This window comes from Glycine max, chromosome 2 (assembly GCF_000004515.6).
Source record: "Glycine max cultivar Williams 82 chromosome 2, Glycine_max_v4.0, whole genome shotgun sequence".
In the NCBI taxonomy this organism is placed as follows: domain Eukaryota; kingdom Viridiplantae; phylum Streptophyta; class Magnoliopsida; order Fabales; family Fabaceae; genus Glycine; species Glycine max.
Window position 1 is genome coordinate 34,370,375 of NC_016089.4, and position 13,696 is coordinate 34,384,070.

General features: G+C 29.1%; 1 protein-coding gene across 1 annotated transcript in view; it reads left to right on the forward strand.

The window, feature by feature from the left end:
• Positions 1–8,971: 8,971 nt before the first annotated feature.
• LOC100795433 (RRP12-like protein) overlaps positions 8,972–13,696 on the forward strand; it is a 30,208-nt gene continuing 25,483 nt past the window's right edge. Inside the window, exons 1-4 of the mRNA XM_003518086.5 lie at positions 8,972–9,570; positions 10,270–10,816; positions 11,449–11,700; positions 13,094–13,185. Of these exons, the coding sequence (XP_003518134.1) occupies positions 9,082–9,570; positions 10,270–10,816; positions 11,449–11,700; positions 13,094–13,185 (1,380 nt within the window). The 5' untranslated portion in view covers positions 8,972–9,081. The remainder of the gene's footprint in view (positions 9,571–10,269; positions 10,817–11,448; positions 11,701–13,093; positions 13,186–13,696) is intronic.

Here is a 13,696-nt window from a genome sequence, read left to right on the forward strand (position 1 = left end):
TTCATTAGAAACATGTTGCCACAACATTAAGCGCCCAAAATGACAGAAATTTACAAGTTATCACAATCTCAGCACAAGATTTAAAAGTAAAGGAACCTAAAGTGTTGATTTATGGAGAGCTAACTTCCTATGCTCCTATAACACATTTAATGGAAGCTACTCCATAACCATGCAAGAAAACAGGAGTAAGAGGGGTTAAACTCCTCCATACCTCAACTTAATGCATGAAAATGGTGAATAATGAGTGGTTTGAAGCTTCAAGACTCGAGAACTAAGCAAACCAAGCAAAAGCACTTTCTCCTATCTTCTCCACAAGCTTAGCCAAGGTAGAAAACAAAAATTACAGCAATGTGGTTCAGATGAGGGAGGGGATTTGGAGTGTTTAACAATGCTAAAACAATCAAATACTCAATAAGTTCAAGCACCTATTGGTTCTTAAGCTGCCCTATCACACAAAGACACTTGATTGAAAGAAATTTTGATGCAGAGGGGGGGGGGGGGAGAGAGAGAGAGAGAGCTGAACGTGTGTTACTAGGCCATATTTGCCTAATTTTTCTTTTGAAATTGTTGCTATAGATGGCTAAGCTAGGATTTAAACATAAAATGAAACTTTGCTTTTACCAATTGAAATTGAAGTAAATCTGTAGTTAATTATCATGGGTATAATGAAACTAATTATGCAGATTAAAGACTAATCACAAATTATCATACACAAAGCAAATCTACACCGTGTGAATTTACACTATCTAAACTTACACAATGTAATTTTACACGTAAGAATCATGTTCTAAAGAAATTATAATTTCTACTTAACTTATCACATAAAATAGCATGCATATAATTGAAATTTTAGATCAACTACTTGAATTAAAATTCCATTATAATTAATTTTTTATTTCAATTATATTTCTACATATCACATAACATAAAATTTTCTATCATATGAGATGTTATTTTTAGGGTGTTAGAAATCACTTGAGTGAATAATACAAGTTAAATAAACAATTTAATTTTATTATGTATGTTTATGCACAAGTTAAATACTACACTTGTTATATTAATTCTATTGTGGTTAGGGATATTTCAAGAGTGTTCTTAGTAAATATTGTTAAATTATTTAAGGTTAAAATATTTTTTTCATCCTGATAAATATAAAAATGTTTAGAAATCGTTCATGCAAAATTTTTAGTATGTTTTTTGTCCATAAAAAATTGAATTGTATTTTTTTTTTTGCCCGAACATGGGTTTTGGTAAATCCAGACCTACATTGATGACTTTTTACATTGGTTATACATATAACTAATGTAAATTTGATATTTGTTTACATATGTTATGTTTTTTGCATGACTAATGTAAAATGTGATGTTTTTTACATCAATTGTACGCATAACCGATATAAAAAAGTCGTGCACGTAGGTTTAGATGTCTGAACCTTGATCCAAGTAAAAAAAATAACACATTTAAATTGTGTGATGGCAAAAACATACTGAAAGCTTTGTAGGGACAAATTTTAAACATTTTTGTATTTATGAGAATGAAATTTTTTTTACCCATCATTTAATTATATTAAATAAAATTAAATATATTTAAGATACAATTGTAACGTCAATTAGAGATAAAAAAAATTCAAATGAAGGTTGTCATATTCTTTGACAAACGTCTATATCCATTTTTTATCATAAAAAAATAAAGACACTCAAATCCTATGTTTATTTTGTGCATTATAGGGTCAAAAATCTACTTTGTATCTAATCAAAATAAAGTATATTAAATTGCATACACTTGGATTTGTTTTCTCATTTTTTTTGTAATTTGATTCATTATTGTAAATGAATTAAATAATCACTTTTTTGGTTGGTTAACAAAAAGTTATATATTGATCCTAGGAATAATAATATAAAGAAAATTGATTACTTATATGCTTTTCAAGATTGTTTTTATAATGTGATTTACAAGTTGAAACATGTGAAATAAGTAACCCGTGATTAAAAAGATATTAGGGTAAGCAAAATTATCCGAATGTTTTTAGAAATATTGTCGATCCCCACAAACCAACATGAAACTTTTGAGCGTGTTTTGTCTTCACATGTTTTCCAGAAAACTTTCGAGAAAGTCACTCATCCATAATTGCTCCAAATCAAACATGTTTTATTGTAGAGTTCTTAAATGATGGACTACCGAAAGTTAATACATTATAAAATATACTCATATGAATTTGAAAAAGTATTTTTAAATCTATACAAAGTAAGTTACACACACACACACACACACACACACACACACACACACACACACACACACACACACACACACACATATATATATATATATATATATATATATATATATATATATATATATATATATATATAAAACATATAATCTTTAGAAACATTATTTAAAAATTTAAAGAATATTTACATTATTAATTTATTAGAATTTTAAAAAAATATATTTCAAAAGTATATACATCTTGTTGATATAAGTAATACTAATTAATTCTTTTAAGTCATCATTAACTATATAGTCTCATACGTGCATATGTTTTAGATCCTTCTAAATTAAAGACGTGAAAGTAAGAATCTAAGCATAGCCAAACATTCAATTAAACTCATTCAAAACATAATCCAAAGTGCTTTAGGGCATTTACAACCCATCCATAAACATAAACCCTATATAATCAATTGAGTCTACCCATAGCTATTTCCATCATGCAATTAGAGAAGTCCCACTCCCTTTATTCAAAAGAAGCAAAACACTTTGAAGCAGTACTCATCCCTTAATCATGATCTTGATGTTCTTTAAATGCATTTAGTAGAATTGTTAATAGGTTTTGATGAGCATATTTCACATGTTAACATGTAAGTGACTATTAGTTACTCTTAAGTAATAGTAAAAAAATTATAAATCATTAGTGGTAATTTAAAAGGGGATGGTTGAATCTTAAGCTATTTTTGTCATTTTTACTTTAATTGAGTAATTAGGTAATTTTCTTTAACTTAATTAAAATAATCCCCAAATTAATGAGAAAGATGAATCATGATCTGGCTGATGAATTATGCCCATTTCTTTTATTTTATGATTTTAGCTATATATTTTTTAGATCTAGAACAACCAATATTATTGCTTTCAAGCTAAGGAAAGAGGTAATTGTTTTCAATTGATTGATTTTGTCCAACATTTTTTTATGGAATGCTACTACAACAAAGAGGAAAATTTTCTTTTCATGGTTATGCGGTTTTCATCTTCTCTTTTCCATATTATTGAATCTTCTCCTTGAATAAATTAGAATTGTGTGCTTTCGGTAAGATTTCATTTTAAAATTGAACTTATCTTCACTTATTTTGTTATTTATTTTGATAGCATATATGGTGTTGTTGTATGGGATTGAGTTAATGTTTGTTTTAGCCTTGCAATGTTTAAGGTGATAAAAATTATAACTTTTCATTTTGCCTTTCTTAGTTTAGTTCTAAGATTTTTATTTCCCTTTTTTTTTTCTCAAATTTCTCTTTTTTTTTTTTATCAAGTTGAACCTTGCTTTCTTCCTTTTGTTTTGTATCCTTTAAAGTTTCTCTCTTGAAATTTCTTCTTTTTCTTCATTTTTCCAAAAAAAAATAATCTCAACTTGGTTGGACGAGCTTGGGATTGCAAGCTATCACAATGAGATGAGTAATCTCCTCTTTCGATCTATTTCTTTTCTTACCATGCACTTTCAATTTTTCAAAAAGTAAAATCTTTTTTACTATTACATAAGAAGTATTTTTTTGTCTATATTTCAATTCAAATATAGTGGTTTACAATCTTTGGGATATGTATTTTTTCTAGATTTTTGAAATGAAATTTCTTTCTGTGTAGTTGACTTAAACTCAACATGGAAGCAATTATTGAAGCATACCATCATGGAAATAGTTGTTTGTAACAACAATTGCAAAAGGATTGATCATATAAGATTTTGTATTCTTTATTTGTCTATTTAGTAGGACTTCTTTGTAATTGATAAATTATCCCTTTTAATTTATTTGTCTACCAACGCTAGAATCCTTCATTCATGGTGACACTTTATTTAGAGATTAAGAATCTAGATTTAGAAATCTTTCGTGTAAAAAGTTACTATTTTAATAAAGTGTTAATTCTTCATTTGTTTTGACCTCTTAATAATTTTACAATACTACTTAATATTAGTTTAGGTAGCAATGACCGTATTGGAATAGACCACAACTTGGGATGGGTTGGGGGTGGAACCTCATTCTTAAGCCTTAGCCTACTTCTTTAACAAAATAAGGATGATCTTTGCCCCTAAATCATTTTTATCTCTTTTGATTTTGGATTTCTAATATGTGGCAAGTATACTTGAAGGGAGAAGAAAATAAGGGTTGCTAAGGAAAGATTAATCAAGGAGGATGTACCTAGAACTGCCGATGAGTTTGAATTAAAAGTTGATTAGAAGCTCTCCTAATAGTAGTTTCATCTAGATAAATACATGGATTTCATGATTTTTATGGCTGATGTTGAGAAAACTTGCTATATCATATAATTGAGTAATTTTTAGTGCTTGTGCTCATGTCCAACTACTATGTTTAGCTAAGGTTCATCTCACTAATCGATATTCAAGTTGGAGTAATGATTTTGCAAGTACTTGGTTCATGGTATTTTGTGCAACTTGCTCCAACGTGATCATTCCACTTTTGTGCTACCCAAAGTGTTTTTTATTTTTCTTTTTGTAAGTTGTTTCTTGATAACGGAGTAAATCACATTGCTGCAACAAGGTTTCATTCATGACTGAAACTTATATTTGCATCTTATGCTATAATATGCAGGTGTTTCAAAGACCAAAAATTCATTTGTTTCAAACTAAACCGAAAAGTAATATAATAGATAGTAAGTACTTTCTTATTTCCTATTCAGCGCTTGACTTTTTTTTTTGCCTTCAATACCACTCTACACTTCATACATATTTACAATCTTTACATGTACACTTCAAATACATATTTACAATCTTTACATGTACACTTCAAAGATCGACTGCATGAAATAATACCCTAAAGTCTTTAACCAAGTCCAACATGAAAATAAAATTTCCTGCATAATTACATCACATTGTATAGTTGGAAGGATCCCCATCTTAACAAACATATTACTAAAAAAACAAAAAACTATATATTATCATATTTAAGTTTGTATCAATTTGTCTGACTCAGTTGCTATGGAGGTTTGGAATGTTATAATTGGATAGGTGAATTAAGAGTATTTCCAATTCACTATGAAACACATTTTTGGCAACATTCGGGTAACTTTATAGGTTTCAAATCCAAGTGTCAATGGTGGGTAGTTTGGATGACCGCTGTATGGTCTCTTTGGAAGAAGTGAAATGATATTTTGTTTAGTAATGTCATGCTAGATATAGAAATTTGTGACCTAATTAAATTCAAGTCTTGGAATTGGTTGAAGGCTAACATGAAAGGTTTTAATTGTTCTTTATTTAACTGTAATATGGAACCACTGCTTTATCTAAAGAAGTTATAATCATTTGCATATTTGTAATAATGTGATGCAGGGGAGCTTTTTTCGTTGTGTCATGATTTTGGTTATATAATCTTCAGTGTTGCTTTAAGAATCACAAAATGTCACAAGGTTGCGTCAAGGGTTGTATGTGATGCAAGAGTCTATGTGAAAACATCTCATGCGATTAGGTTTTAGGTTTATGACCTCCTTTATGTACAAGTCTATTTGTGTAGGGGTATGGCACATTCCCGTTTGTACCTTAGGTTAGTCAAGCATTGACATCTAGAATGTACATGCCACATAATATGTACATGGATATTGGAATATAATGCTCATGCAATGTGTTTGTGGGTGATCGATCAACTATGTTGATTTGCAAATCATGTACTTTTTTCTGATCTAAAGGAGTGCCAATTAATATATTTTATTAAGTATTTTTTTTATATAGTCTTCTTCCTTGTTACTTTCGATAGATTAAGGATAAGTTTCATAAGGATTAGGTTAATTTGCATAAATTTCTATAAATAATTACAAAAATAAAAAATAACTTTAGTGTGTTACTTCATTTGTTATTTTTTGTTTTGAGAGAAAGTTTGATCAACAAATATATTATTATGATAAATTTTTATAATTATTTATTTTATTTTATCATAATTTATTTTATATCACATATTTCTCTATCTTCTTCTCATCTTATATTATATGAGACTTTTTTTTTGACACATGCACGACAAACTTTTATTGTATGAGAAAACAAGAAAAAGTTAAATAGATAAAGAGAATTTATTCAATTGATAAAAAGAAAAAATATTATCCATATATTATATATAAACACATAAAGTGTTATAAATTCATCAAATATTTTAAAATATAAAATATTTTTATTTAACTCTGATTAGTTTTATTTATGAGTTTTCAACGTATTACTTTTATATACATTTTATGATTTTTAATTTGTAGATATTTTACATATTTGAAAAATAAAAATAATTTTTAAAAGATAATTTACTTGATAAAGCATTATTTTCCATGTTTAAAATGAAGATAATTTATATAAAATTATCATTTTCTTTATAATATTTAATGTTACCGAGGTTTAAAATTTTATTTTATTTTGTATTAATATATTTTTTGTTCTGTATCTTAAATATAAAGATAAAATGATTCTAAAAAATTGTATCTATCCTTATACCTACTGATATAACAATTTTAAATAGCATATTTATTTTGTTCAAATATCAACTTCTGAAAAATTGAATTATTTTGTAAATATTCCTTTTCTCTTTAGATATAATTATTTATATTACTTATTTATATGAATTAATTAGATTTTTTTAGTATTGAATTGTTTAAGTTGTATTTTTAAATTTTACTCAAATTAGAAAAATGTACACAAAACATGTATTAAATCAATCGATAGAAAAATAGGTGTATATACTCTATATGAATGGGCCATTAATATCTTTATTTAATTTTATTTAACTTTTATTTTTTTAAATCAATGTATTACTTTTTTTATTTTATCATTTTAGTTTGTAGATATAATTTTAAATATTTTAAATTAAACCACAAAATATGTGAATCAACAGCAAATTTATTTTCTGGTTTAATATGTGGTCTCAACTCAAGTTTGAATCTTGCTAGGTAAAGTAGAGTTTTATTGTCAATATTGATCTTATTTGACTCAAGCAAGTGAGGATACACATGATCTCTATTAAAACAATATAATTTATTCACATCTACATTATTATCATACAAATTTAAATACAAAATAATATTATATCAAAGTAATTAACTAAATATAAAAGTGTTGTTTTAAAATTTTTTGTTTAATTTTCTATCATGTTATTTTTTTTCAAAATTTAAATATATAAGTAAATTTCTTTTTTTGTTTAATTTCCATCAAAATGTTTGATTTTCTATCATTTTTTTAAAAAATAATAAAAGAAAAGTATATTTTTCAAATTATTTGGTTAATTTTATCTAATATATTCTATTATTTATTTTAAAAAAACAATTGTACTTATTAATCATTTTTAAACATGTGTGCAAACAACAAACATGATCCATGCGTATGCACCCGTGCCTTATTAGTTAAAATTATTAAGAATGTGATGAATTTTCTCACAACTTTACTTAAATATGTAAAATTGGATATGACCTAAACATGCAAACACATGAATGTGATTTTTAAGAAAGTTTTCCAAAATTTATGATAAGTATCTCAAAATTGATTCATTGTATTTATAATATTTATCTTTCTATAAAATACTAATCATATTCCTGATAATCATGCAAATTTGCACACTATAACAATAATTGAGTGCATTTTGAATGACATGGAATATTTCTTGTAAGTGCTTTTAGAAAATGATGTTTTCAAATTCAGTACTCTTGTTTCCAATTCACAAATTCAATAATTATTGATAATATACTTTTTGATATAAAAGTCTAAAGAAGGATAATACCAACTATTATACTAAAAATTCTAATGATAAATATTTTTAGAGATATACATTTGTGCTGACACTAATATGTCAATATTCAAATTTCTGATTGCATAAAACACTAATTTGCTAATATAATTTGCCATTAGGTACCAATTTACAACAACAGATTCAACCACAAGTGTATATGCAACAAACTATACATTGACCAACTTTTGTCAAGTTGGATTATAAGTTCCTTTTGAAAAGGGTTTGTAATTGCTATATTAGGACATCCAAATTCAATTATGTTGCTTTACTAATTTATTATAATAGACATAATTATATTTAAGATAGAAGATTTAATTAAACTTCTTTCTTAATATTGTAACTCTATCTTTTTGACTATATAATTTTAATTAATTGTTCATTTGACATATATATTATTTGTCAATTGACATAAAAAACACACAAGAAGTAGTATTACTCATTGTGCACAAAAAAAGAGAAGTGTATTTAAAAAAACTGAGTGAAAAAAAACACTGAAAAATAAAGTATTTCGTCTTGTACGGTGCATAATCATTATACTTGATTATATTTTTTACTTCAACCTTTTTTATTTTTTTGACAAATTTTATTTTCAACAATTTAATTTAATACATCTAACTCTCAATTTTTAACTCTATTTTTAAGAAACTTGTAAATTTCAATATTTCTTATTTATCCATTAATAAGAATAAAAGTTGAGATACAATTTAACAAAAAATAAAAACTTGATGGTAAAATTCATCAACAAAATAAAAAAGTTGGATAAAAAATTTGTAAAAAAAATAAAAAGTTGAGGACAAAAGATATAATATGTAAAGAGGAAAATTACAAAGAATAAAATTCATAACTTTTTTTAAAAATTAAGTGTAAAATTTATTAAATTAATTTGTTGTAAGTAAAGTTTATTAAAAAAAATAAAAAATTAAAGGTAAAATTAAGTCTAATAATTATACTATTATATATATATATATATAATTTTTTTTCCGCTTGGAAAGCATAAACCCTTAAGACGTTTAAACCTTCTTCACCTCTGCGCCCTCATTGCCTTCCTCACCCACACACCCACCCACCGGCGGAACAAAATTCTCTGAACCGTTCAAATTCCATGGAAGACGAACACACAGAGCCATTCAAGGACGGTGCGGACCTCTGCCAGCAGCTCATGGACCGCTACGCCAACTCCGCCGCGCCGCAGCACCGCCACCTCCTCGCCACCGCCGCCGCCCTTCGCTCCAACCTAGCCGTGGAGCGCCTCCCCCTCACGCCGCCTGCCTACTTCGCCGCCGCCATCTCCGCCCTTGACGCAGCAGAGGCGGCGCTGGATCCCGTTGCGCTCTCCGCTCTCGTGTCCTTCATGGCCATCGCCCTCCCCCTCGTCCCGCCCGGCGGCATCGCTGCGCTGAAGTCCCACGAGGCGGCCGCGATCCTCATCGTGGCACTGGCCAGGGAGGGGGAGGGAGTGGGCGTGGCGTGCGTGAGGGCCATGGTGAAGTGTTTGGGGGTTTTGATTGGGTTTTGTGACTTGGAGGATTGGGATGGAATTAGATTAGGTTTTGAAACCTTGCTCAAGTTCTCCATTTGCAAGCGCCCCAAGGTTACTCTCTATCTAGCTATGCCTTTTCATGCTTAATTTATTTTCAATTATGCGTAGATTCATTTGATGATAGTATTTTTTAGCTTGTAATGTAATTAACATTCAGCATTTAGTTATTTATGGCCTTCAATTTTGCAGATATTGATCCCTGCCATCGTATTATTCAATTTTTTTTTATGACAATCTTTTATTCTTTTTTGGGTTTATTCATATAAAATGTTTTAAGTTGCGGTAGATTCATTAGATGATAGTATTTACCTTGCAATGTAATCAGGATTCTGTGTTTGGCCCCTGCCTCTGTATCATTCCCAATCTTGTGATAATAATGTATTTTTATTATTATTTTTTTGTTCATTTATATCCAATGTTTTGAATTGCGGATGCAATCACAATTGTGGCGCTACTATGGTGATCTTGGAGGCCTCTGCAGTCACTTTTAAAAGGAATCAACTGAATCTATTTTCAATATTCTGCAATTTTTGGTGCTGCTAATGTGTCTGCAACTTTAGTTTTAAACCTTGTTTATATCCAATTATGTATAGATTTGGTGATGGTTTTACCTTACAATGCAATCAGCATTTGGTTATGATATGACCTTTGATTTCGAGACATTGGTCCATGCCTATTAATCATTTCATTACTCTGAGCTTATGGATTTTTTCTTTGTTTAAATTGTGTTGTGGTTTGTTTGCTTTTTAGGTACGCAGATGTGCTCAAGAATCTGTTGAGAAGGTTTTCAAGTCTATCAAATCCTCCACAGTTACCAAGGAAGCTAGCAAGTTTGTTTTGTCTGAGCTGAAAAGTTGCAGTGCTTTGGCACTGAAATTAAATGCTTTGAGCACTTCTGATGAATGTAAAGAAGATAAGGTTTTGAAACATGAACACCTGGAGGTCCTACATTTACTGAATTTAATTAATCTGATTGCTCCATATCTTTCTGCAGAAGTCATTCTGAAAGTTCTTTCAGAAGTGCGTAAATTATTTAGTTTTAAGTTTTCAGAACTTGCAAGGCATGCTCTTAAAACTATTAAAGCTATTTTTGAAGCTTTGAGAATCCAAAATATAGTGCTAGAGACAGAGGACATTGTAGTCTCTCTTGCTTCATTTGTATCTTTGGGAGATAGGAACCCCTTGGATACTGTGATTTTTGCAGCAAAATTATTAGGAGTTGCAATGGACTTACTTTATAACGGACAGTCAAACTTGTGGATCAAGAATCTCCCTCCAGTTTGTAGATCTGTGATGGGTATGTATGGTTCCTCCACATCCATCAATTACAGAAATCATTTAATTGTAATCAATTCATTCCAGTGATTTGTTCTGATTATTTCATTTCATCTGGTTATGCTAAGCACTATCTTCTGATTTTTCGATCAAAAATATGCTGTATTAAGTTACGATTGATCATATCACTACATAGTGAATTAGAAATAAAAAATTATTAATCATTCCCCTGTAAAACATTTTCCATAGCCACGTAGCAATAGTTGGTGGCTTTTCCCCATGGATTCCTGCTGCAGTCTGCAGGGTTTTTTTCTGGCAAGTTGTGTCCTCTTCAAAATTTAAGATTTCCATAGCTTGAATCTACTCTTATTTCTAAAGAACTTGTTTCTGGTTAATGATAAAATTATAGGCTAATTGTTTCATTGGGAACATTGTTCTGAAAGTGATCTTTTGTTTAACACCTGCTTAATTTGTCTTTTGATAGCTTCCATGCAGCATTTGAAGGTTATTTTCTATTTAGTTAATGATTTTATTTTGGGGGATTTGTGTTATTAAATACTTGATTAATTTTATTGATACTGCTGTTTTTGCCACTTGTATTTTCCTTTTTCTATGCTATGTTCTTCTGATTCAAGCTGCCAATGTTATACATAGGTCTTCTAGCTTTTGAAGGAAACACTGCATCACAGGCTTCAAGTATTTTGAATGATGTGCTCAAGCATCATGTTGGTTCCTTAAGCTTGTTAATGGGCACAGATCAAACATTTCATGATAATTGTCGGGAAACTGTGGAAGCTAATGCAATAAAAGCAACATGTGCAGTTTTTGAGAATGCCCTTTCTGCCTCTGATGGAATTCCAAATGATCATGTTTTGTCAGTCATATCTGTTTTATTTCTTGAGCTTGGTATGGAACTCTATCATTATATTAGTTTAATATATATAATAATTGTTTTTTTTTTTTTGAATTTCTTTTAATGTATCTAATTGGTGTTAGTTGTGATTGTGAGAGACAGTGGCATAATTATGTTAAGCAAGTTACTCTGGATTGCAAGATGTTTTACATATAATTTTCTTACCAGAAATTGTTGTCCACATGAATTTTGTATTCTATTGTCTTGATTTGAATGTTACTGTTTGATTTGTAGTGTTTTGATTATTTATTGCCACCAATAATGTTTATAAAGAAATATGTTGCTATATCTTATATTCCAGGTTCTTAACTTATGTACCAGGTTATCTGGACTGAACAAGGGTGCCATGTTTTAGTAGAGGTTGCTCAGCCTCAGTTTAATCAGTTAACTTAAAATTTGGTTGCTTATTAGGCGAGAATGATGATTGTGGTGTAGAATAGAATAACAAAAGATTGGAAATTATGTGACTTTATAGTAAATTTTGGAAACCCTAGGGTACAAGGTTAGACTGGAAAAGGCTTCACATTTTTTTTGCATTGTCATGTGTGTGTCTCCTCTTTTTTGCTGTTGAAAAGTTTCATAGGTTTTGGAAGGAGTGAGGAGACTAAGGGTGTGCTTGTTTTCTGTTTTTGAATTTTTTTATTTTGGAAAAGAAAAACACAAAAATAGTTGTTTGATAAGTGTAGTTTTTAAAACAAAAAAAAACTTCAAGTTTTGATTTTCTACTTCTATTTTTTTTATTACTGATGTTCTTCCTCACACTTTTACATCTTCCCTCTCTTCTACTCTCTAAAAGTCAGTTTTTAAAAATTACTTTATAATTTTTAAAAACTAAAAAAAACAAACACAGTCAGACACACCCTAACTAGTTTTGGCATTGTGCAGTTTTTCTGTTGGAACAAAACAATACGCTGTCAGTTGCATTCTTTTCCCTTTATAGATGTTATGGTTGTGTTTGTGCCTTTCTGGTCTCACTTTGGTGTTCTGAACATGTTTTAGAAGAGTTGACATGCTGAGAGATTTCACAACTTCAATGCATTGTCAAACTTCAGTTGCATGCTTTGATATGGGTTGTCAAACTTGGCTCACTGTTTTCATTTTGGTTTTTTCTAGCTAGATATCGTATCTTTTCTATTTTATTAATGTTTTTTTAATAAGTTCTTATCAATGTTATATTTTGTAAAAATAAAATATGGGGTTGATTATTTGTATCTGATTAATTGATCTGAGGGATTGAAGTGCTTAATTGTGAGGAGATTATGTCTTATTCTTGGTTATTGCCCTTCTTTCGTTATTAATAATAAACTTTCTTGTTTAGAAATATAATAGTCATAAAACTACATTTTTGTCGATATCTTAATCTCTTATAATCCTTTTTTGTTGAAGGAGAATTCTCATTTGTGTTGATGAGGAATATTGTGCTTAAACTTGCTGACTTGATGACTCAAATTTCTGGAGGCAAGGTTCATAATGAGCATGTAAGTACCCATGAAAAATTCTTTAGCTGTTCCCACATTGATTTAAATTTTTGTTAGATTGATTTCTGTCTTAAACATGTAATATGATTCATCATGTGTTGTTTCTCACTCATTTTAAAATTTGTGAGTAGTTCAGTAACTTCAGTTTATGAAGTCAATATGTTGATTTTTTCCTTTATTGACAAGGAACATTTAAGTCATTAACATTTGGCTCTAGATAACATGAGTAAATATTTTGCAAATCTGGCTGGCTAAATTGTTGGTAAGGATGCTAGGTGAAAAAAAGGATATATCTGTGTGTGATGCCAATTTGCTTTTAGATCATCACGGCCACCGGGAGCCTCATATACTGTAAGACTTGATGAGGATAATTTTTTTAATTTTCAGTATAATGTGTTTTTTTTTTTCTTTTTCTTCTTTTTATATTAAACACTTTTACTTGTTGACACTTGGCACGGCCAATGTCTCATAATACTGACTATATTAATTTATTGGTTATAAATTAAAATTA